Here is a 21,630-nt window from a genome sequence, read left to right as displayed (position 1 = left end):
CACAACCATCACTGCTACAGCCCATCCATTTTCACAGTATCCCACCCACTATTATAGATAATAGTTAATAGTTTAATAGTTAAAACTAGTTATAACTTCCATTCAAGACAAAAATTTAATTGCATTTAAAACCGAAATTTGCTCTAAATTACATTATCTCGATTAACGGCAATACAGAAACAGAATGACATGATTGCTGAGCTGCCAGTCTGTTGTGTATTTAAGCACGGGTTTAAATCCTTTCCCCTTGAAAGTATGACACAATTAGACTGTATTTGGGGAGGTGTTATGGGAAAACGAAATGGAAGACTACTAAGACGGAAGCTGGAGATTTGAAGGCAAAAGATGGGATCTGGCTCCTTGTGCCCTTGAGCCAAACACTTTGATATTCCAGGGAGGGGACTGCGCCTGCAATTAGTGAACTGTAAGTAGTTTTGGATTAAAAGCATCTGCTAAATGGCAAAGATAAGTAAGAAAACCCCCAGCAGCATTCATGTTGGTTTCTATCTTGCAAACACTCATATTTTAAAAACACAAAGCTTTGTTCTTAGTCTCAGAGCTAAACCCGTTGTGGATTATGTCCTTAGTTTGCAGAGTCTGGTATCCTCAAATTACTATATGGTATACATTTAACAATTTTTGGGCAAATTATTAGTTTTTTTCAATGATGGCTAAGCTAAGCATTTAGTGCCTTATCATCACATACATGCACATGCATTAAATAAGCAAGATGAATGCAAATGTGCAGGTAAGAGATCTGTATGTTCAAAAGGTCTGAACGATGTGTACAAAGCTGCTGACCTTTGTGTGTGTTCAAATTTCCATGTTGGTAAGGAGTTCTAAACTAACACCTTGTATTGGATTAATCATGAGGCTTTCTATGAAACTATGTGTGTACAACAGGGTTATTAGTTATTTAAAACTAAAACCGTATAAAAACACTTTTGTAACTTGGAAGAAATGAATAAATAAAACGTTAACTGAAAAAAATATATACTTTTATGCTGCCAAAGGCAAAAATTGTATTTAGTTTAACTTGATGTACAAAAATAAATAAAACTGAAATGAAAAATGTATAAAACTATGTAGACATTTTTTTTTTAAATGGGGGGGAAAAAAACTAAAACAAAAAAAACTAACAAATTTCAAACAAATATGAAAAAAAAAAAAAACTTACAGAGTATCTCAATGATACTAAATTGTACACTATAGTGTACAGCAATTAGTCATTGTCATGTCTCTTTTCAAAGTGAAACTGACGGGATGCAATAAATATCAATTCAATTTCAATAATGCTAATGGTAATAATTATATGGTTATACACACATGCAACAGAAACAATTAAAGTCATTTCTTTATGCTAAATTAACTTTGTTAATAGAATTTAGCAATACCATGACAGAATACTTATAATCCTCATAAATGATTCAGGACATATACATACAAATGATATTCTTGCTATAATGTAATCAAATCATAAAAATCTTATCCACATGATGTTAGTTTTCCCCTTTTAGTCTTGTGCACATGTGTCCACTTCCTTCCAACCCCATTTCTTCTAGTGACCTGATTTGGTACCCCAGCAGAGTAAACCAGCTCTATATTTAACTTCACATAACCTCTGTAGCAGGCTATAGGTGAATCTCATTTGCAGTTACCACTAAAGTAAATTTATAGATTAGCACAAGCATAAGACCCAATTGATCCTCCCTTTAGATTGTGTTTCTGTGACCCTAAAATCCCTATATGTCATTTGATTAGTACAATGGCTATAGGAGACCAACTGCAGTCCGAACATGTGCCTGTCAATCTCAGTGCCTTGAGAAATGCCTGTGTTGTAACATTTGCTCCTGGGGAAAAATAAACCCTCTTATTCCATTTTCAAGAATGTCTTACAGATTCTTACAGAAATATGATTTATATTTCAAATACATTACCTTATTAACCAGCATGCTAATATTTGTTTTGTCGAACGGTGGTCTCATTATTCTTCATGTGATCCAAATATTGAAAGAGAAAATAATTTGCCTATTTAATCATTTTAAATAAGTGTGTGCATCTATCATTGCTGAGTGTTAATAAAAGATACTGTTGTTTTCAGAGGTTTCTGTATTTGGTTTGCCTCAACATTTGGAGCATTCCCAGCATTTAGAGCATCCCTGAAAATTCCCAGCAAATACCACTGGAGGATGGTGAACCCAACAGTAAGACACACTCAGAAGAAATTGAGATGCAGAATTTGTTTTAATACAAGTACAAGCAACAAAAATCTACAGCTGGAGCAAAAATCAGCAAAAAGTAATCCTCAAAAAACAAAACCAGCCCAATAGGGCTTTCCACAAAAATATCCAAAAAGATTCCAAAGATCTTAAGAAAAAAACTCCAGAGGAGAAAGTCCACAAAAATATAACGGAGAAGGAAATAATCCACAGGCAAGAGAAAATAAAATGTCTCAGAGTTAGAGAACACTTACTCAGGCAACTGGCTTTAGAACAACTAAACACCAAGCGAAGAAGCTATGAGACAGAGTGACTTAAATACACACATCTGAATGAGACACATGTGAACCTAATAACACTAATTACCAATTGAGTAAACAGGGCATGAGAGCACTATGAGGACCTCTTGAGGCCAAAACATGACATAAGCAAAACACTGAGCAACCCCTGAGGTAAGCGATGAGAGACCTTCCCCTGACTGCATGTGGGACAGGCACTTACAAAGGTCTTTATATCCTCTTTGATGGTCGCCACCAAAACCGTCTCTGGAGAAATTCAAGGGTGCGAGTAGTGCCTGGATGGCAGGCCAGACGAGAGATGTGACCCCACTGGAGAACCTGGGAGCGAACAGCTTTAGGGACAAACAAGCGGTTGGCTTGCCCACCTCATGGGTCTGGTTCCCGGGGCTGGGCTTGTCTTACTGTATTTTCAAGTTCCCATCTTAAGAGGTGCACTATCTTGGAGTCTGGGATAATGGGTGTGACAGGATCTTCTTGGTGGCTGCTTGAGTATACTCGAGACAGAGCATCAGGTTTCAGATTTTTGGATCCAGGGCGGTAGGATAAGATGAATTGAAACCGGTTGAAGAATAGAGACTAGTGTGCCTGACGAGGGTTGAGTCGCTTGGCCTGCTGAATGTACTTGAGATTTTTGTGGTCAGTGAGTACTTGGAATGGGTGTTTGGCCCCCTCAAGCTAATGCCTCCACTCTTCGAGCACCAGCTTAACAGTCAGTAACTCACGGTCTCCCACATGGTAATTCCTTTCTGTTGGTGTAAGATGGTGTGAAAGGAATGCACATGGACGAAGCCTGTTATCCTCCCCCCTCTAGGAAAGCACTGCTCCAACACCCACATCCGAAGCGTCCACCTCCACAACGAAGAGGGTCTGGGAGAGTGAGAATGAGAGCTGAAGTAAAGCAGAGTTTGAGTTCATTAAAAGCCAGCTCTGCTTCAGGAATCCAGCAAAATCCAGCATTATTCCCTTTAGTGAGAGCTGATGGGGAGCCACCACAGAGCTAAAGTTCGAAATTAATTTGCGGTAAAAGTTGTCAAAGCCAAGAAATCGATGCACCTCCTTCACATACGCGGGAGTGGGCCAATCCGTGACTGCTTGAACCTTCTGGGGATCCATTTGAATATGGCTGGGCTTAATGATGAATTCCAGAAATTGTACTTGGGTTACATGGAATTCACATTTCTCAGGTTTAACATAAAGGTGATTATCGAAGAGGCATCTAAGAACCTTTCTGACATGCTCCATGTGTTCAATGAAGGAACTTGAAAAAATGAGAATATCGTCCAAGTAAACGAATACAATATCTCGAAGGACATCATTTATCAGAGCCTGGAAAACTGCAGGAGCGTTGGTGAGGCCGAAGGGCATAACTAGGTACTCATAGTGCCCGGTGGGAGTGTTGAATGCGGTCTTCCACTCATCCCCTTGTCTAATGCGCACAAGATGGTAAGCATTGCGCAAGTCGAGTTAGGTGAATATGGAAGCTCCCTGCAGTATCTCAAAAGCGGCAATGGGTAATGGTTCCGGATAGAGATTTTGCTGAGGCCTCGATAATCGATGCAGGGTCGAAGGCCTCCATCCTTTTTACCCACAAAGAAAAAACCAGCACCCGCGGGGGAAGTGGACCGACAAATGATCCCTGCTGTGAGGGCCTCCTCAGTGTAATTGTCCATAGCTGCACGTTTGGGAGAATACAAGGAGAAGATGCGGTCTCTGGGGGGACAGGTACCTGGGAGCAGCTCAATGGCACAGTCATAAGGGTGGTGTGGTGGTAAAGAGGTGGCTTTCTTTTTACTGAAAACTGCCTTGAGGTGGTGGTACTGAGTGGGGATTTGAGATAGGTCTAGGGGTTCTTGAGATTCGAGAATGGGGTCAGGGGAATTTGGGATCAAACAGGTGACAGGGCAAGTGGGACCCCAACTGAGGATAGCGCCAGTGGACCAGTCAAGATGGGGGTTGGCCGAGGATCACAGGGAACCCTGGAGATTGTATCAGATGGAATGACAATTCCTAAACCTAACCCTTGACAAATAGAGAGGTGAAGGGGAACGGTAAGAAGGGTTACCTTCCCGGGGCCCAGAGGTCTTCCATCCAGTGCAGTAACTGGGGTATCAAGTGAGTCAAAGGGGATCTGCAGACTCCTAGCAAGAGATAAGTCAATAAAGTTCCTGGCTGCACCTGAATCCACCAAGGCTTTAAGTTGATGCTTATGATTTCCCCAAGCAAGTGTGATGGGGATAATCAATCCTGAATTGGAAGGTGGCGCAATGTGAGTAATTCCCTTTACAGTCCTTCCTTGCCTGTATGGGACCAAGCATTTCCCGAGAGCTCTGGGCAGGAAGAACGGAAATGTCCAGGCAGTCCACAGTATAGGCAACACCACTTCCTCATGCGGCAGTCATGTTCTGATGGGAGATCCGAGTACCACCCAATTGCATCGTTTCAGGAAATCCTTGGGACGAGGTGTAAAAACAAACTGGCGTCTCAGACTCCTCTCCCTCAGACGATTATCCAGCCGGACCGCCAGGTCAATGAGGGTCTCAGGATCATGGGTAGGCTCTCGTGTTGCAAGGTCATCTTTGAGTGCCTCAGAAAGACCGTTCTGGAAGCACACCATGAGAGATTCATCGTTCCAACCACTCCCGGCTGAAATTGTGTGAAAATGGATGGCATATTCTGCAGCACTGCGACTACCTTGCTGGAGGGACAGCAGTCGTTTAGACGCGTCTCAGCCGCTGATGGGATGATCAAAGACCTGCTTGAATTCCTCTTCAAATGCAGAAAAACTTGAGCAGAAGGGGCTCTGGGCCTTCCAAACAGCTGTTGCCCAGGAGAGGGCCTTACCAGAAAGAAGAGTGATGACATATGCAATCTTGGCCCTGTCTGAAGGGAAGGACGATGGCTGTAGCTCAAATGTGAGGGAACACTGATTGAGGAATCCACAACAAGCACTGGGGTCTCCCGAGAATCGTTGTGGTGGAGGTAGGCGAGTTTCTGCATGGGGAACTGAAATTTGAGGACCCGGAAGTGGTACAGAAGCGGCAGTCGAAGCAGTAGCTTGGTAGAAGGCAGCCGTTCAAAGATCTGACGGACAGAGGTTATGACATCAGAAAGTAACTGGGAATGCTTAACCATCAAGGCTTCCTGTTGGACTAGCACTGCTTCATGACGTTGGACTGAGGACTCATGCTGAGCCACGGTAGTGAAGAGATCTTGCGTGCTGTGCGTCTCTGGGTTCATGATGGCTTGGTGTTTCTGTCAGAGCTGGGACTAGAACTCGGGTCTCTGATGTCCTACACCCTGAGAAGAGGGATAAAGCAGTGAATGTGGACAGTGTGTGTGTGTGTGAGACTGAGAGATGCAGTATGGTTGAAGTCTCTGTGTCTCAGCATCATCAGATTTTCTGCTGCAGATGCTACACTAGCTCATCTCCGCACTAGAGCGCTACCCTGACACACACACACACACACACACACACACACAGACAGTCGCATGGACATCATTGCAGAATAAAAATATTAATTCCTTTAAAAAAAACATACTGACCCTTAAGACAGACAGACAAATAGACAGAAAGATAGACAGATAGATAGACAGACAGATAGATAGATAGATAGATAGATAGATAGATAGATAGATAGATAGATAGATAGATAGATAGATAGATAGATAGATAGATATTTATTATAATTCAATTGAACTCATGTTTGTTTGAGCAGGCGTGAGTGTGAGCAGGCGTGAGAGCAGGCGTGAGTGTGAGCAGGCGTGAGTCCAGATTGAATACCCTCATGTTCACTCATGTTTATGTAATTTAATTGTATGTGTGTCTGAGAGAGAGCAAAAGAGAAATAGCTTTTCTAGGTCACAAATGACACACCTGTGCCTCTTGCCTTCAAGCCAACACATCGCCAAAAACCTGACAACCCACAATTTCCAAAAGTGTGCATTCCCTCAAACAGCAGTCCAGACAGTTTAACCATGAAGCAAAAACCATCCCTCCTCCACCTCCACAGTTAACATCTTGACTGTTCATGTGCGTGTGTGCATTATCAGAGTATAAACAGCTGACATAGCCAAAGTCAGTGTGTCCTTACCCATAATGCCCCCTGATAATGACATCGCTGTTCTGTGATTAACTATTTCATTTAGGAGTTACTCAGGCAGTGAGTGTGCGGGAAAGGTTAATGGCTGCTTGCTTATGTGGATAGCCAACTCCTCTCCTCTCTCTGTGCAGTACAAGACTAATGTAATTATACACAATGTTACCATGACACTGACACACACATGCCTACACACAGTATAACTGCATCAGTCATCATCACACAGTAGGTAAGAGTCGTACAAAAACACAATAATTTAAATTACAGTTTAAGTAGGTGCTCTATCAAAATTGATTGGACACCAAGCCTTTAAATGTTGGTTGTAAATCGTTTTCTTTCCCTTTTTCCGTTTTCACACCCCTAGTCTCTGAATCACATGGTGGAGGTGAAATGATGGAATGTGCAGGAGGAGGGGAGGAGGGGAGGAGGGGGGAGGGAATCAACCCGAAATATTAATCAAATAAATGCAGCACTCAGAGTCATGTGGCCGCACTGATGGACAGTGCAAGGAATGAGGAAAGAGATGGGAGACATAACAAAATGAACTGAATGAAATATAAGTGCATGACAGGTTGTGATGGAGCCAATCTTTTAAATATGTGGGTGCACGCTCTAGAAATTGGATAATACCTTTATTTAGAACATGCCGTTTTCCCCCTAAATAATATAAAATAAAAAGCTATCACTTTACATTGTAAAAAGTGATGGCCTGCAATGTTTAACTTAAACCTTCATTTACTCACCCTCATGTCGTTCCAAACCTGTATGTCTTTCTGTCTTCTGTGGAACATAAAAGAAGATATTTTGAGAAATGTCTCAGCATATTTTGGTCATTAAATGGAAGTCATCAAAACTGTTTAGTTGCCAACATTCTTCAAAATGAAGAGAGAAAGTCATGAGGGTGAGTTTATAATGACATCATTTTAATTTTTGGTTGAACTGTCCCTAAGGAGCTATTTTTTTATGTGTTGATTCAGTGATGTCAAATAATATATTGTTTAATACTATATTATGTTAAAATAATGTTAATTGAAATGCTGCATTCTGACTGGTCAATCCCAGCATTCAGCGGTCAGATGTTTCCAAATATTCAGCTTTGTCCATGGCAATGGTGTATATACAAACCGCTCTTCCAGATTCTTGTTTTTCGTATCACACAGTGCTCTGTTCTGTTTCACACAAACACAACTGTTGTAATCTTGCGTCTCAGTTATTGATTAGTAGTGAAAATTTCCTCAAAGGACTACTACTGTAATGTTGTCGTAGTGCTCATCTTGTTGCTCATCTAATTGTTTTGTATATTTTTTTTGTAGCTGAACCTTTAACATGACATACAGCTAAAATGATTAAACATTTGCAACTCAAATACATTTTGCAATACATTTTCCCTTACTTTAATTACATGTTGTTGGTTAATCTAAAATGTGCTTCAAAATAGTTTTTTCAGCAAACATTCTAAAGCCTGATACCCGTTCGGGCTTGGATAGATGACGGCAAGAAAAAGGATGAAGAACAGAAGAGCTGACCAAAATAATAGAATGCGAGAGATGGGGTTAGGCACCGCAGAATCACAATTCCCCATTAATAGTCTGACACAGTAAATACAAGCCAAAATAATCAAAAAGGTTCCTGAAAGTGCAGAAGTGTCGTTATTATTAATGTGTACATGCTGTGGGACAGAATAAGAGAAGGTTAAAACCTGTTTGCCTCCTGCAGCACAGATAACCTGAACAGCAGCACAAGTGAAACAGTCAGCAGAGCAGAGGAGAACAAGAGAAAGAAGAGGGGAGGAGGGGAGAGGAGAGCAGGTCCAGGATGGAGGGAGGGTGGGTGGCATGCTTATGGCATGTGACAGAGGGAAAGAGAGAGAGAGGAGGAGGAGGAGGAGGAGCAGAGGGAAAGGTATCATCAGCAGCAACAGCAGTGCAGCACAAAGACGAAAGGAACGGGGAAGGTGTGGAGAGAGAGAGAGAGAGAGAGAGAGAGAGAGAGGCAGAGAGAAGAGAGGCTGAGGTTTGAGGAAGATTGAGCCGCAGACATGACCACAAGCTCATCACTCAACCGGACATAACCTTGACGATCCTCGTCTGCTGCTGCTGCTGCCGCCGCCACACACTGGAGCACAGGCGATAGTGTGTGTGTGTGTGTGTGTGTGTGAAGGTGCGCTCAGGCGTTGCTATGAGATTCAGAGAGCTGCATCTTCATCCGTATGCTCCTGCATGTGTGTTCCTTTAGCGTTCAGCTCAACGAATGGGAAAAGAGAGTCTGCAGTGACCATCAAGTGAGTGAGTGTGTGTGAGTGTGCATGTGGAGGAAAGGGTAGAAAAGGTCAGACAGGTGTAGAGAGTGTGTATTTGTAGCACAGGGTGAGATGCAAGAGCAGGTAGGGGGTCCTACACCCTGAGAAGAGAGAAAAAGCAGTGAATGTGGACAGTGTGTGTGTGTGTGTGAGACTGAGAGATGCAGTATGGTTGAAGTCTCTGTGTCTCAGCATCATCAGATTTTCTGCTGCAGATGCTACACTAGCTCATCTCCGCACTAGAGCGCTACCCTGACACACACACACACACACACGGACGGTCGCACGGACGGACGCACACAGCTGCGGCTTTCAAGAGGAGCCAGAGATATCCGTTCAAAGGTCAACAGGGGGACACTGGAAGAGTTGCCGAGGGCAGAGGTCGTGACAATACCTGAAGGTCAGAGGTGGAGTGAGAGCAAAAAGCACGGCATCATGGGCGAGTGGACTATACTGGAGAGATTGCTGGAGGCTGCGGTACAGCAGCACTCTACTATGATCGGCAGGTAAGAGCTGTAGTGCAGCACGCACACACCTCACAGAAGGACTGTGTGCATGTGTGGCGACTCGGGAGTGTGCAATTCAAATATGCTGATAACACTTTATATATTACGGTTCAAATAGTTTAGATTAGTAAATGCATTAGGTCAATCTAGGTGAATGGAAATTTGTACTAACACATTTTGCATTAAATTGATCAAATCCAAAGTGACAGTAAAGACTTTTACATTGTTACAAAAAAATCTATTTCAAATAATTGCTGTTCTTTTGGACTTTATATTCATCATAGAACCCTAAAAAAAAAATGTAACACAGGTTTCACAAAAATATCAAGCAGTGCAACGGTTTTCAACATTGATAATAATAAGAAATGTTTATTGAGCACTAAATCAGCATGATTTCTGAAAGATCACGTGAGGACGGGAGTAATGATGCTGAAAATACAGCTTTGCATCACAAAGCAAAAATCACATTTTAAACATACATTACCATATAAAACAGTTATTATAAATTGTAATAATATTTTACAATATTATTGTTTTACTGTATGTTTGATCGCATAAATGCATCATTGGTGAGCATGATAGACTTCTTAGAGAGAAAAAAAAAGATTGGTAATTTTAGACTGTAGCCTATGCATTCCTCTCTGTCTCTCTCTTTGATGCAAAGTAAATGGTCAGTAATCAATAGACTGCATTATGGGCCTTAAAGACTCAGACCAAGAGATTTGCTATTAATTGAAATTACAATTATGGCTTCTGAAAATGAATGGTTGATATTAAGCATATTAAAAATGTTTAGGAAGAATATTACACTCCCATTAACACATAAACACGCACCCACCTACACTAATCGTGTGTCATGAAGGCATGTTAAGACTGGTAGCCTAAAGTGTGTGCACCTTTGTGTGTGTGTGTGTGTGTGTGTGTGTGTGTGTGTGTGTCATAATTGAGTAAGCACTACTCTCTGCTGTGCTCATTAACCTTAACTGCAGGTAGCCCCACATCAAGGGCACGTCCTTCTCCCGTCTGTGAGAGGATGTGTGTGTATGTGTGGGTTGTGGCACAGAGGGCATGTTAGTGGGTAGCACACACTCAAGTTTATATATTTCATTTCTACGCAGACATACTGAAAATAACATTCTGCGGTTTTGAGAAGAACGTTCATAGTCAATTACAACACAAGGATATATAAACAGACACTTTACTCCATCTGGGCTGTCAACATAAATTTCTGTTATGTATTAACTTCATAGTTTTTAATTAAATAAGTAATCAGTAAATAAGTATTTTTCAATCTTGTGCTTTTTTACTCGTCAAAAAAAAAAAAAAAAATACTGAGTAAAAAAGCACAAGATTGAAAAATACTTATTTACTGCATCTCAAGAGATGACTTTAGGTGTTTTTCATTTAATGAAACTTCAGCCTACTACTGATTTCACCTCAGGTGATGTAATAAACTTCCATCAGTCCAGCACTGCTTTAACCAGCAGTCAATCACTTCACATCAATCGATCACAAAACCTCTGACACATACTGGGACGCACACTTGCCTTCATTTAATGAATCCTTAATGTGGGGTTGTCTTGAGGTTAGCTAACTGTTTAATATATTATGTAACACTTTATGTGAGGGAAATGCAAACACTCACATACAGACATATAGCCATTTGTTATTCTCATCATCATGATGGTTACTTTCTATTGACTTCTTTTTTAAAAAATTTTTTTTAATGTTTTCTATCCTTTAACCTTAAACCTAACTCACCTTTCCGGATGTTTTAATTTTCATCACAACATTTCATGTTTAACCAGGTATTTAAACATTTTTTCTAGTGATACAGTATGTTTACAAGCTGATTAGTTCATAAAATGTAGTTAAAATTAAAAATGAATTCAAACAAAATGAATTAAAACCACATTTATAAAATAATCTCATAAGGGGAACCTCTAAAAGGTTCAATGAATCGCCTGACAGAACCCTTTAAGGTTCTATACAGAACCTTTTCATCTAAGAGTGCTCTCAAAATGAAGAGGATTTCTGTCCTTACTGTTTACATGTGGGGGACATTTGATCTACACAATGTAGGCAAAACCTGACCCAAATAGATTGATGCAAATGCACACAAAATCACTTATTTTTCACATATTTGTTTTGGAATCTGCATGGCAGTGTTGTGTTGTTGAAAACACGTGCTGCTGATGTATGTGTCTCTCAGTGTGAGGTAATCTGCGTATTCTTCTCTCTGTTCCTTTGAGGTCTGATCAAGCACTTGAGGCCGGAATCATAGCGACAGAATAATTAAATGAATGAACAGATGAATAAATCCTCTACTATCATTCATCAGCTGGTGCAATCCCTCCCTCCCTCAGAACACACATAAAGACAAACACACCGCAGCTCAGCCAAGTTCAGTGCCAGGCTTTATGATTACACACACACACACACACACACACACACACACACACACACACACACACACACACACACACACACACACACACACACACTATTCTCTTTCTTGCAGGGAGAGAGTCTAAATGGAACTGATCTGATCCTAGCAAAAACACTTGTATGTGCGGTTGTATGTCTGTGCTTGCAATTGATAGATGATCTGTTGTAGTTTCAACCAGTCAATATTTTTGAATGGTCACAACAACACTGTAATCTATACCGTTCTCCATTTACTGTTTGGTCAGGACAACGTTTGGGTCAGCACACACACACATACGCACACACACACACGTTGTTTTTTCATGTTTTATGGGGAAATTACACAGACATGATTGTACAAACAATCACAACGTAGAGAGTACCTGAACCACTTACACACACTTCTCCTTGCATTTCATACCATAACTCATCCCTGTATTCTATAGTCAGCGGCTATATCTGTGCTGAAATCTACTATATTCTTTCACAGATTAAATATAGAATCATCAATCTCTGTCTTTCATAATCTCTTGCCACACACACACACACACACACGCACACACCTCCTGTGCTAATGCAGATGATTAAGTGGCACCTGTGAGATGGAAGTAGAGAGAGTAGTGTGCTCATATCACTCAATCTTTATTGCAGTGCTAGAGAGAGAGGGAAATAAACAAGCCCCATATCTCCAACATTAACATTAGCTCATACATTAATTACTTATAATGCAATATCATTAGCCCCATTCCGAAATGATTTTTTTTTTTGTATTTGTGTACATATAATACAATTTAAAAGCTTGGGGTCAATAAGTAAAAAAAAAAAGAAAAAAAAAAAAAAAAAAAAGTGACAGTAAAGAAAACAAAGTAAACAAAAAATCTATTTCATATACATGCTGTTCTTTTAAAGTTTGTATTCATCAAAGAATCATGAAAAGACAAACACCATTGCAAATTCCACTATGTTTTCAAAATTGATAATTATTATGTCAATGTGATGTTTCTTGAGCACCAAATCAGCATATGAGAATGATTTCTCTGATTTCTGAAGGATCACGTGACACTGAATACTGGAGTAATGATGCTGAAAATTCAGCTTTGCATCACAGGAATAAATGACATTTTACAGTATATTAAAAGCAGTTGATACACGGTAACACTAGGATTTTCCGTCATTAATGAATAACTAACAAATGACAAACACAATATTAAAATTCTAGTAACTATTAACCTTACAAAAATCTCAAAAGCTTACAATGACTTCAGTCATTACTAGAGTTATCATGTTTTTCACTTTAGAATACAAATAATTAGTAATTCCTTCTGAAGGGTTTGATACTTCAGTCATAGTTGGTCTCCATGATCTTCACTTTAGAATTAAGCATACATCATTATTATTATCATTAATTATGAACCTGTAAATTGTAGTTCAACCGAGTGCTATTACTTACTAATTCGTTATTTAGAATTCCTTGTTATTATAGAATGTCAACATTGTGTTGCTCATTTGTTCCTGTGTAGTTATACATTAATGACAGAACAGTGTGCTAAAGTGTTACCCAAAAATTCATACATTCCCTGGGAATTTAATGGCGTTGCTGTTTCTAGCAGCACACTCTACTGATCGAGCTACGGTAACACTATTTAAAAGGGAAAACTATCATGCGCAGCCCTTCTTTCTCTCTTCTGGTACCACACACACACACACGCACGCACTGTGAGTGTGCAGATCAGAATGCTTTGATTAAGTCTGTGAACAAATTGTTTTTCTGAAGTCATAGTCCACACGTACAGCTAACATTACCCTACATTTTCTCATCCTTTCATCTATTTAGCTGGTTTTGTCTCTCGGGAATTTATGATTTTGTATTCTTCATTCCTTGTCTTCTTTAATTTTTTCACTCAGGATGTAGGGCATCACTAGTAGTATCATGTCTGAAGTAGGAAGTCTTTATTGACACAGAGGAGGAGAAAGTGAGAGAGTTAGTGGAAGAGATTGAGAGCATGAGGTAAATCTCTAGAGTAGTCATTTGCAAACACATATCTGTCCTGGTGTCCTCGTTTTCTATGTTTGAATAAGTGTGTGTGTGTTTTGTGGTTTATTTAGCTATCCTTTGGAGACACGTGTGTTTACATGAGGTATGTAAATGATAAAACCTCTCTTTGAGGACATTTGAGGACACCATGATTTGGAAAATCAATTCATACGTTTTTTTTTTTAATCCCAACATTTTTACAAATAAAAATAAATAAATAATAATTCAATTAATTCAATTAAAAGAGTAGGGCTAGGGTTACAGTAACAGGTAGCTTTTATATAAAAACGAAAGAATGATGCCCTCATTTTGATAACAATTTTAAATAATGTATGTGTGATTAATTGAAAAACATAAACGTTTCACACCCATATTAGGCACATCAGAGCTCTATCTGTGGAGAGGCAGGGGGACTGGGATGCATGACACAGGCCCAGCTGTATACATGGCTGTTATAAATGCTTTCTTACCAGGGACAATGTTTATTTGAAGAGCGAAATGTGTGTTTTGATGTGTGGGGAAAGAGAGAAGATGCAAGATGTACAGAGAATGTGAGCTGAAAATCACTGAAAAGCTCTCAGAGTTCATGAATAATTGATAACCTGTGAGATACTGTTAGTTTTAGTACATTTTCCTTGTTCTTCCGATACATAAAAATAAATACATAACATTTGGAGTGTTATTTCACCCAAATAAAACTCTGTGTGTCTAGGCTTATTTGGGAAAGAGAATACTTATTCTTATTACATCTGCAGGTGTGTCCTCTTGTGTGTTTGCATGCACTGCAAAAAGTGATTTTCCTATTCAGTATTTTTCATCGTTCTAAATCCGATCTGGATGTAGTCTTTGACAAAAACGCGATTTTCTCTTTTTTTTACCCACATTAAAGTGTTGATAAAAAAAGAATGCATTAAGCTAGAATAAAACTTTTTTTCTGTTCTTTCTTATGATATATTGCATATTGAGATATTCATACAACAAAATATTCTGGGGCTATGAAACTTTCATGAAAATGGTCACAAATGCTGGCGGTGGCTGGCAACTTTTTTCAAAAACACTGGTGGGGAAAGAGTTCATATTTTAAGTCATGTTGCATCTCAGGTAAATGCTAAGAATGTTTAGATTATACTGGAAAACAAGACAAAAAAAACCTTTTTGTCATTAAAATGAGAAACGCACATATATGGCTTAAAAAAGAATGTGTTTAAAGGTTTGTGTGACTTCAGAAACAACAAAAGCACAGAAAGCTTGACAGTTTTATGTCTGAACGTACTGTACACACACACACACGCTCCATTCACTGTAAATTACTCTGCTGCAAACTGACACGCTACACACAATATGCGTGTTACTGTACACACACTCACACACCAGGTGCTGTAAATGAGTCCTTCATGTTTTATTTCATAAATATGCTGTTTCTCGGTGCATGCTCTCAGTCGCCTCTCTCCATCTGTCTCTCCGTATCTGTCTATTTGTCTAGTTGCTCCTCAAGTCTGCCTCAGCCCATCTGTCTGTGTCCTCTTCCCTCCTTCCTTTTCTCATCCTATCCAAGCTCTTTCTTTCTCTCTCTTTAGTTCACCTTGAGATGTCTCACTTTCTCAGTCCCTGTGTGTTTTTCATCATCCTCCAATTCCACACTCATTTTTCCTCTCTTTCTTGGTATGCAGGTTTGTGCCTGCCCTGTGCCCTTGGTATGCCTACTTGCTCTCTTTCCCAATATTCCATCAATCATTCCTCCCTCCCTCCTTATCGGTCTCTCTCTCTTCTCTGGTACAGTGCAGAGTGCTGAGTGGTTCACTATGTGGTTGCTATAGTAACGGCAGCAGGGAGTGGGGGATGTGCTGCTAATTTAAAGACCCACCAGGGCTGTTAGCCATTGATACATTTACGTTAGATTTTTTGTATTATACTCTAATTATTATAAGTGTTATATAAAGGTAACACCATCTGCCGTTTGAACCGGGAAAAAAATGTCTTGCTGTTATACTACAGTAAATTGTCACTGAGTTTGATCAAGAGTCATAACTGTCCTACTTACCGCAGCGCAAATGTTCACCATATGTCCATTAAAACCACTGCTAACTTCACAGCGCTGAGCTAACATTAGCCTTTCTGCTTTAGAGCACAAATGATTTCTCATTATTCTTTTCGCATTCATTTTCTCTAGAGCTATTTAAAAAAAAATTCAGAAGAAGAATTCTAAGACCACCTCCAGGACCAATCACAACATTATAAACCTTGATTTGAAGTAGAAAAAAAAGTATATGGCATTAAATTACTGACTTTTCATCAAAATAAATTTCAGAATATTGAAATATACACAAATATCAAAGCCGGTCTATTGTGCTCTATATATTAACATTTAGCGTTGAGCCATCACAATGCTAATAATGTATAAAGTACATTGCATGCTAAAGTAACACACTGAAAGTTTATCAGGAAATCCTTCACCCCTCCAACTCCACATTATAATTAACTAAGTCCAGGAGGGGGACTTAGTCCGCTTAAGGCTAGAAAGCAAAACCTGTTAGCCTTAATTACTCTTTCTTGAGTGTGCCATGGAAGTCTTGTAAAACACAGTACCATTCAAGAGTTTGGGGTCACGGGGAGTTAGTAATTTTTTTCAGCAGGGATGCATTGAGTTGATCAAAAACTTCAGCTGAAAAAAGTTCATCAAAGAATCACGAAAAAACTCTATTGCATTTACACAAAAATATTAAGCTGAACAACTGTTTTTTTTTTTTTTTTTTTTAATTGATGATAACAAGAAATGTTTCTTGAGCACCAAATCAGCATATCAGAATGATTTCTGAAGGATCATGTGACACTGAAGACTGGAGTATTGATGCTGAAAATTCAGCTTTGACATCACATTTAAAATATTACAATTGAAAACAGTCATTTTTAGACTTCTTTCAAAAACATTAGAAAATCTTACCGACCCCAAACTTTTAAACATTAGTGTTGTATGCATATCTTGTACATCTTAATATGCCAACTGAATCACAACAATGTGAAATATTCATATTTATTTATTTATCTCCACAAAAACAAGGCTAGCCCACATCGTTTCTACAAATTTACTGTAGAATGGCACAATTTTAAGTTACAAGGACAGTCTGAAACCTGCTCAAGGACACATACTGGTTATAATTCAAGTATTGCCCCATGCAACCTTTTTCTATAGCCCAGATCTTCAACCACTAAACTACACCATCCAATATGCTAAAAATAAGCTGAGGGACTTGGACTGAGGGCTATATGAATGCCATTGTTGCAGGTTAATAGCTTAACACAGTCGATCGGGCCTCAAAGAAGTACTTCATGATTATAAGTCTTATAAAATACTGAATGCAAAATACTAGCTCTCACAATGTATGTGTGTGTGTAAGAAAATGTATGTCCTCATGAATTGAGACCAGCCTGCAATGGAATAACGTCATGGCTGGTTCTAGACCAAGGTTATTGTGAGTGAAGGACGGTCTCAGCACAAGTGTGTGTGTGTATAGGTGTGTGCAAGGATGAGAGCTAGACAGACTGAGGAACATTTGTGTGCTCAAGCTGCATCTGTTGAGAGAGAGAGAGTGTGCGAGAGACAGAAGGATGGAGATGTTTCGCTCTAAATGGCACACTGACAGGAGACCCGGCTATGCGTAAAGCTTCAAGGTGTTTCTCATCAGGACACTCACACTGTGTGTTACAGTATATGTCACATTCCTGCATGTGTGATTGTGGGACTGGTGTCTGAACTTTGATCAGGCACATTGATCACTATGATCAAATGAGTCTGTGCTTTTGTCTAGATTTGTGTGTGTGTGTGTGTTTGTATGAATCTCCATTTATTTTTCCACTGAGTACAGATTTAAACTTGCAAAAATCTGATAAGAGGGCAGAGGTGGGGATATAAATGCAAACATGCACAGTCGTCCCAACACAAACTCTGCTGGCCTTGATGCAGTATGCCCCAGTTATCATCATCATCAGGGAACATATGCCTGCACACACACCCACACGTGAATGAATGTTGGAACATGAAAGGTGTTCTTGAATGGCCTACACAGATATTTTCAATATTTCAGTACATTCTTAAAGATGAAATTTGCCATTTCTGTGACACTAGCATTTAGCACAAAAAATATTAGGTGTGTTCTACTTCGACTGCAGCCGTCAGTTTGGACACTTTTCTGCTTCCTGTAGCGACGTTTGCATGTGTTTGCTTGCTTTATTGCAGACGAAGTGGATAAGATGTAGTATTTGTCAAACAACAGACATTACCAAGTTTCAAAAGAAACACTTTTCTTTCAGTGCTTTCTGTAGGGCTTAATACAGTGCCTATATGTACAAGAAAAAAGTTAAACATAAGCCAATAGGCTACTATTTAAATATAGATTAAGTAGGGTCTATATTATTATTTTGACATTCCCTACACAAGATAATATTAAAATCACATGAAAAGATCACACAAGAGTTTTTACTGTTAAGAAGATGCGGAACTGAAGCTGTCAGAATAAACATAATTCATTGTGTTCATCAAATGCCATTGTTGTTACCGGTGAGTCTGACCATGGCGTCAGCACTCTCTCAAGTCGGACAAAATTTCAAATCGACATGCACTGCTTGAATTCAAATACACTGCATGAATTTCACACCTAATGACTTTTTTTTTCAGACAGGTTACTCATCCTCAATTGGTTGTACAAACAGGTAGTCCCGCCCCCAATCTCACGCCACTGGTTAAACTAGTGTAAAAAGTGAACAGTTGGATCAACTTAAAAAAATTACTTCAATTGGTAACACCTAAAGAAATTAAGTTTTCTCAACTTAAATTATCACTTTTTTCACGATAAAACGGGATAATTTCAGTTTTAATTTTTTTAAGTTGATCCAACTGTTCACTTTTTACAGTGAATGTCGGGCTGGTATTTTTTGTGTAAACGTGTTTACATTTCTTTTAGGGAATATACGAATTGTTTCAAGTTTTCGTTTCATATTATGCTGAAATATATAAAAAAGATACATTTCAGCTTTAATTCAGTATATCAGGTCATTTAGAAAGGCGGCTAAATGCCTGTTTACCTCTGCTTACAGCAATTACTCACTATTTTGTCATTTTGTGCACATGTGTCTGCATTTGTGAGATAGAGGGGAAAAAGCAATTTAACAATGTGTTGTTTGTCAGTCCTCCTCAAAATGAAATAAACTCTAATGCTTTTTTCTTCTCGCTTTTTCTTCCTTCCTCTCTTCAATCCCTGTCTCTATCACTGCCTTCCTCTTCCTTGCCTCTTTGTGTCTCTTCCTTTCTCTCCCCCAAAGGATCCTGCTGACAGTAGTGGTGATATTCCGGATCCTGATCGTGGGTATAGTGGGAGAGAAGGTGTATGAGGACGAACAGATTATGTTTATTTGTAACACGCTGCAGCCAGGTTGCAACCAGGCCTGCTACGATAAAGCCTTCCCCATCTCCCATATCCGTTACTGGGTTTTCCAGATCATCTTGGTGTGCACGCCCAGCCTCTGTTTTATCACTTACTCAGTGCACCAGTCTGCCAAGCACAAAGATCGCAGTTACAGCCTCCTGCACGGCCCTTACATCGACCACGGACATGGACACAACCGCAAGCTCCGCAACATCAACGGTATCCTGGTGCACCCGGAAAGTAAAGACGACCGTGACTGTCTGGATTTGAAAGACATCCCCAACATTCCGCAGGGGGTCACGTACTCCAAAAGTGCCAAGATTCGTCAACAGGAGGGCATCTCCCGTTTCTACGTCATACAGGTGGTGTTCCGGAACGTTCTGGAAATTGGCTTTCTTGCCGGCCAGTACTTCCTGTACGGATTCAATGTTCCCGCCATGTTTGAGTGCGATCGCTACCCCTGCGTGAAGGAGGTCGAATGCTACGTGTCACGTCCCACGGAGAAGACAGTTTTCCTGGTGTTTATGTTCGCTGTTAGCGGGATCTGCGTGGTCCTAAACTTGGCTGAGCTCAACCATCTGGGCTGGCGGAAGATTAAGGCGGCGATCCGTGGCGTCCAGGCTCGCAGAAAGTCCATTTGTGAGATCCGGAAAAAGGATGTGTCCCACCTCTCATCTGTGCCCAACCTGGGCCGCACCCAGTCTAGCGAATCAGCCTATGTCTGACAGCGAATAGGGGAGGGGCTTAGACGAGGTTGGGTGTGGCTGATGAGGCGACGGCCACGCCCTGTGCTGCATACTTGACACTGCTAATTTTATGCATAGATCGGACAGGGTGAGAGAGGGGTAGGGTGAAAATAAAAAAGCAAATGAACCAGTGAGGACTGTAGAAAATCAGATTTAGGATTCTTAACTTTATGGAGAATACTGCTTTTTCAGACTTTAATGATGAATGCTGGGGAACAGAACAAGGGCTCATACTTGGTACACAAACACATTTACACCGCAAACACACACACACACATACTGATATCCCTGAGCCCCGCTGAACAACAAAAGTCTTCCAACAGAAAAAGAGAAATTTAAGAAACAAAATTGAATTGCTTGCTGTCAAAAGAGGTGGAGGGATAAAGCAAGAGGACTGCTCAGCATGTGACTCAGAAGCATTGTAAAATATGAACAATTTTCTCCAGGGTCAACGCTGAGACATCCCTCATGTTTTGAACAGCCAGAAAGAGAAAAAAGGAGGACAAACAAAAGAGTATAAAAATTTACCTCAGCACAGACTCCTCTATGCCTCTCCCCCACTTGCTTTCTTTCATTTCTTTCTTTCTGCATAGTTTTATAGATATAGCTATTAAGTATACAAGGCAAGAAGAGAAAACGAACATACATCTTCTGATAAGCCACCCCCACGTTTGCTGGGAGCTAAAAGAGACGCAAAAATCAACATTGACACACCACAGTCCCCCGTCCAAATTCCTTTGTTTCACCAACCCCCGAATCATTACTGTACATATCTTAGAATACTGATATCGCGACATCCATGTATTTAACACATTGAAGTGTAGCTTTTGCCATTATTTAAAAGGAATTGATTGCCAAAAAGAAAAAAGAAGAAAAAGAAAAAAAAAAAAAACAGAAAGAAAGAAAGAAAAAACTATAATTGTGTTATTTATCTGCATTTGTTCTGCAATGGACAGGAAAAATTGTGATTTTATACTATGGGCATTTCCAGACAAAGGCATGTTACGATGCATCATTAGAATGGCTAGATAGTGTTACGAGCTGTGTATAGAAACAGATTGTTTCTTTTTTGCACCCAGTATTTTTGAGGTGTATTCTGAAGCATGCGGAAGGAGATCTATAGCTCTATGGGAATGACAGAGAGAGTCTATACTGAGTACGGCTCCAATGCAGCAATAATATATAGATATATATATATATATATAAATCATAAATAAATATATGTCATAAAAATAAATGAATAAACTATTAAAAAAAATCAATGAAATATAGTAGCATAAAGAGTTCTTCTTTACTTGTTTGTGTGTGGATATACATGAATTTCCATCCAAGTGAGCATGTTGTTGGAGGGTTTTTATCCAGACTGCAGTCACTGCAGGGATGAAGGCAGTGAAAGCATAAATCACAGACTCTCTCAAAACCAATACACAGCACTGCTCACCTGCATAGCCTAGATGTTCTCTTAACCACAGAGAGGAAGTGTGTGTGTGTGTGTGTGTGTGTGTGTGTGTGTGTGTGTGTGTGTTTTTTTTACCTTGACCCAGTTGGAAAACCATCACACACTAAATAGGCTGACACTAGT

General features: G+C 39.8%; 1 protein-coding gene across 1 annotated transcript; it reads left to right on the top strand.

Annotated features, from left to right (window-relative positions):
• The first annotated feature begins 8,507 nt into the window (after positions 1 to 8,507).
• Positions 8,508 to 20,904, top strand: gjd1a (gap junction protein delta 1a). The gene is made up of 2 exons (XM_084414169.1): positions 8,508 to 9,420; positions 19,199 to 20,904. The coding sequence occupies exons 1-2, from the start codon at positions 9,350 to 9,352 to the stop codon at positions 20,025 to 20,027; spliced, it is 900 nt and encodes a 299-aa protein (XP_084270295.1). The 5' UTR covers positions 8,508 to 9,349; the 3' UTR covers positions 20,028 to 20,904.
• Positions 20,905 to 21,630: the final 726 nt, after the last annotated feature.

This window comes from Rutilus rutilus, assembly GCF_951802725.1.
Source record: "Rutilus rutilus genome assembly, chromosome: 7".
Taxonomy (NCBI): domain Eukaryota; kingdom Metazoa; phylum Chordata; class Actinopteri; order Cypriniformes; family Leuciscidae; genus Rutilus; species Rutilus rutilus.
The sequence above is the reverse complement of the archived record's forward strand: the minus strand, read 5'-3'. Positions and strand labels throughout refer to the sequence as shown.

What these genes read in the sequence shown, in the direction of transcription:
- gjd1a (XM_084414169.1), top strand. Translation starts at nt 9,350, where the DNA reads ATGGGCGAGTGGACTATACTGGAGAGATTGCTGGAGGCTGCGGTACAG. An exon ending in CACTCTACTATGATCGGCAG is followed by an intron (nt 9,421 to 19,198) that starts GTAAGAGCTGTA and finishes TCTCCCCCAAAG; the next exon opens with GATCCTGCTGACAGTAGTGG.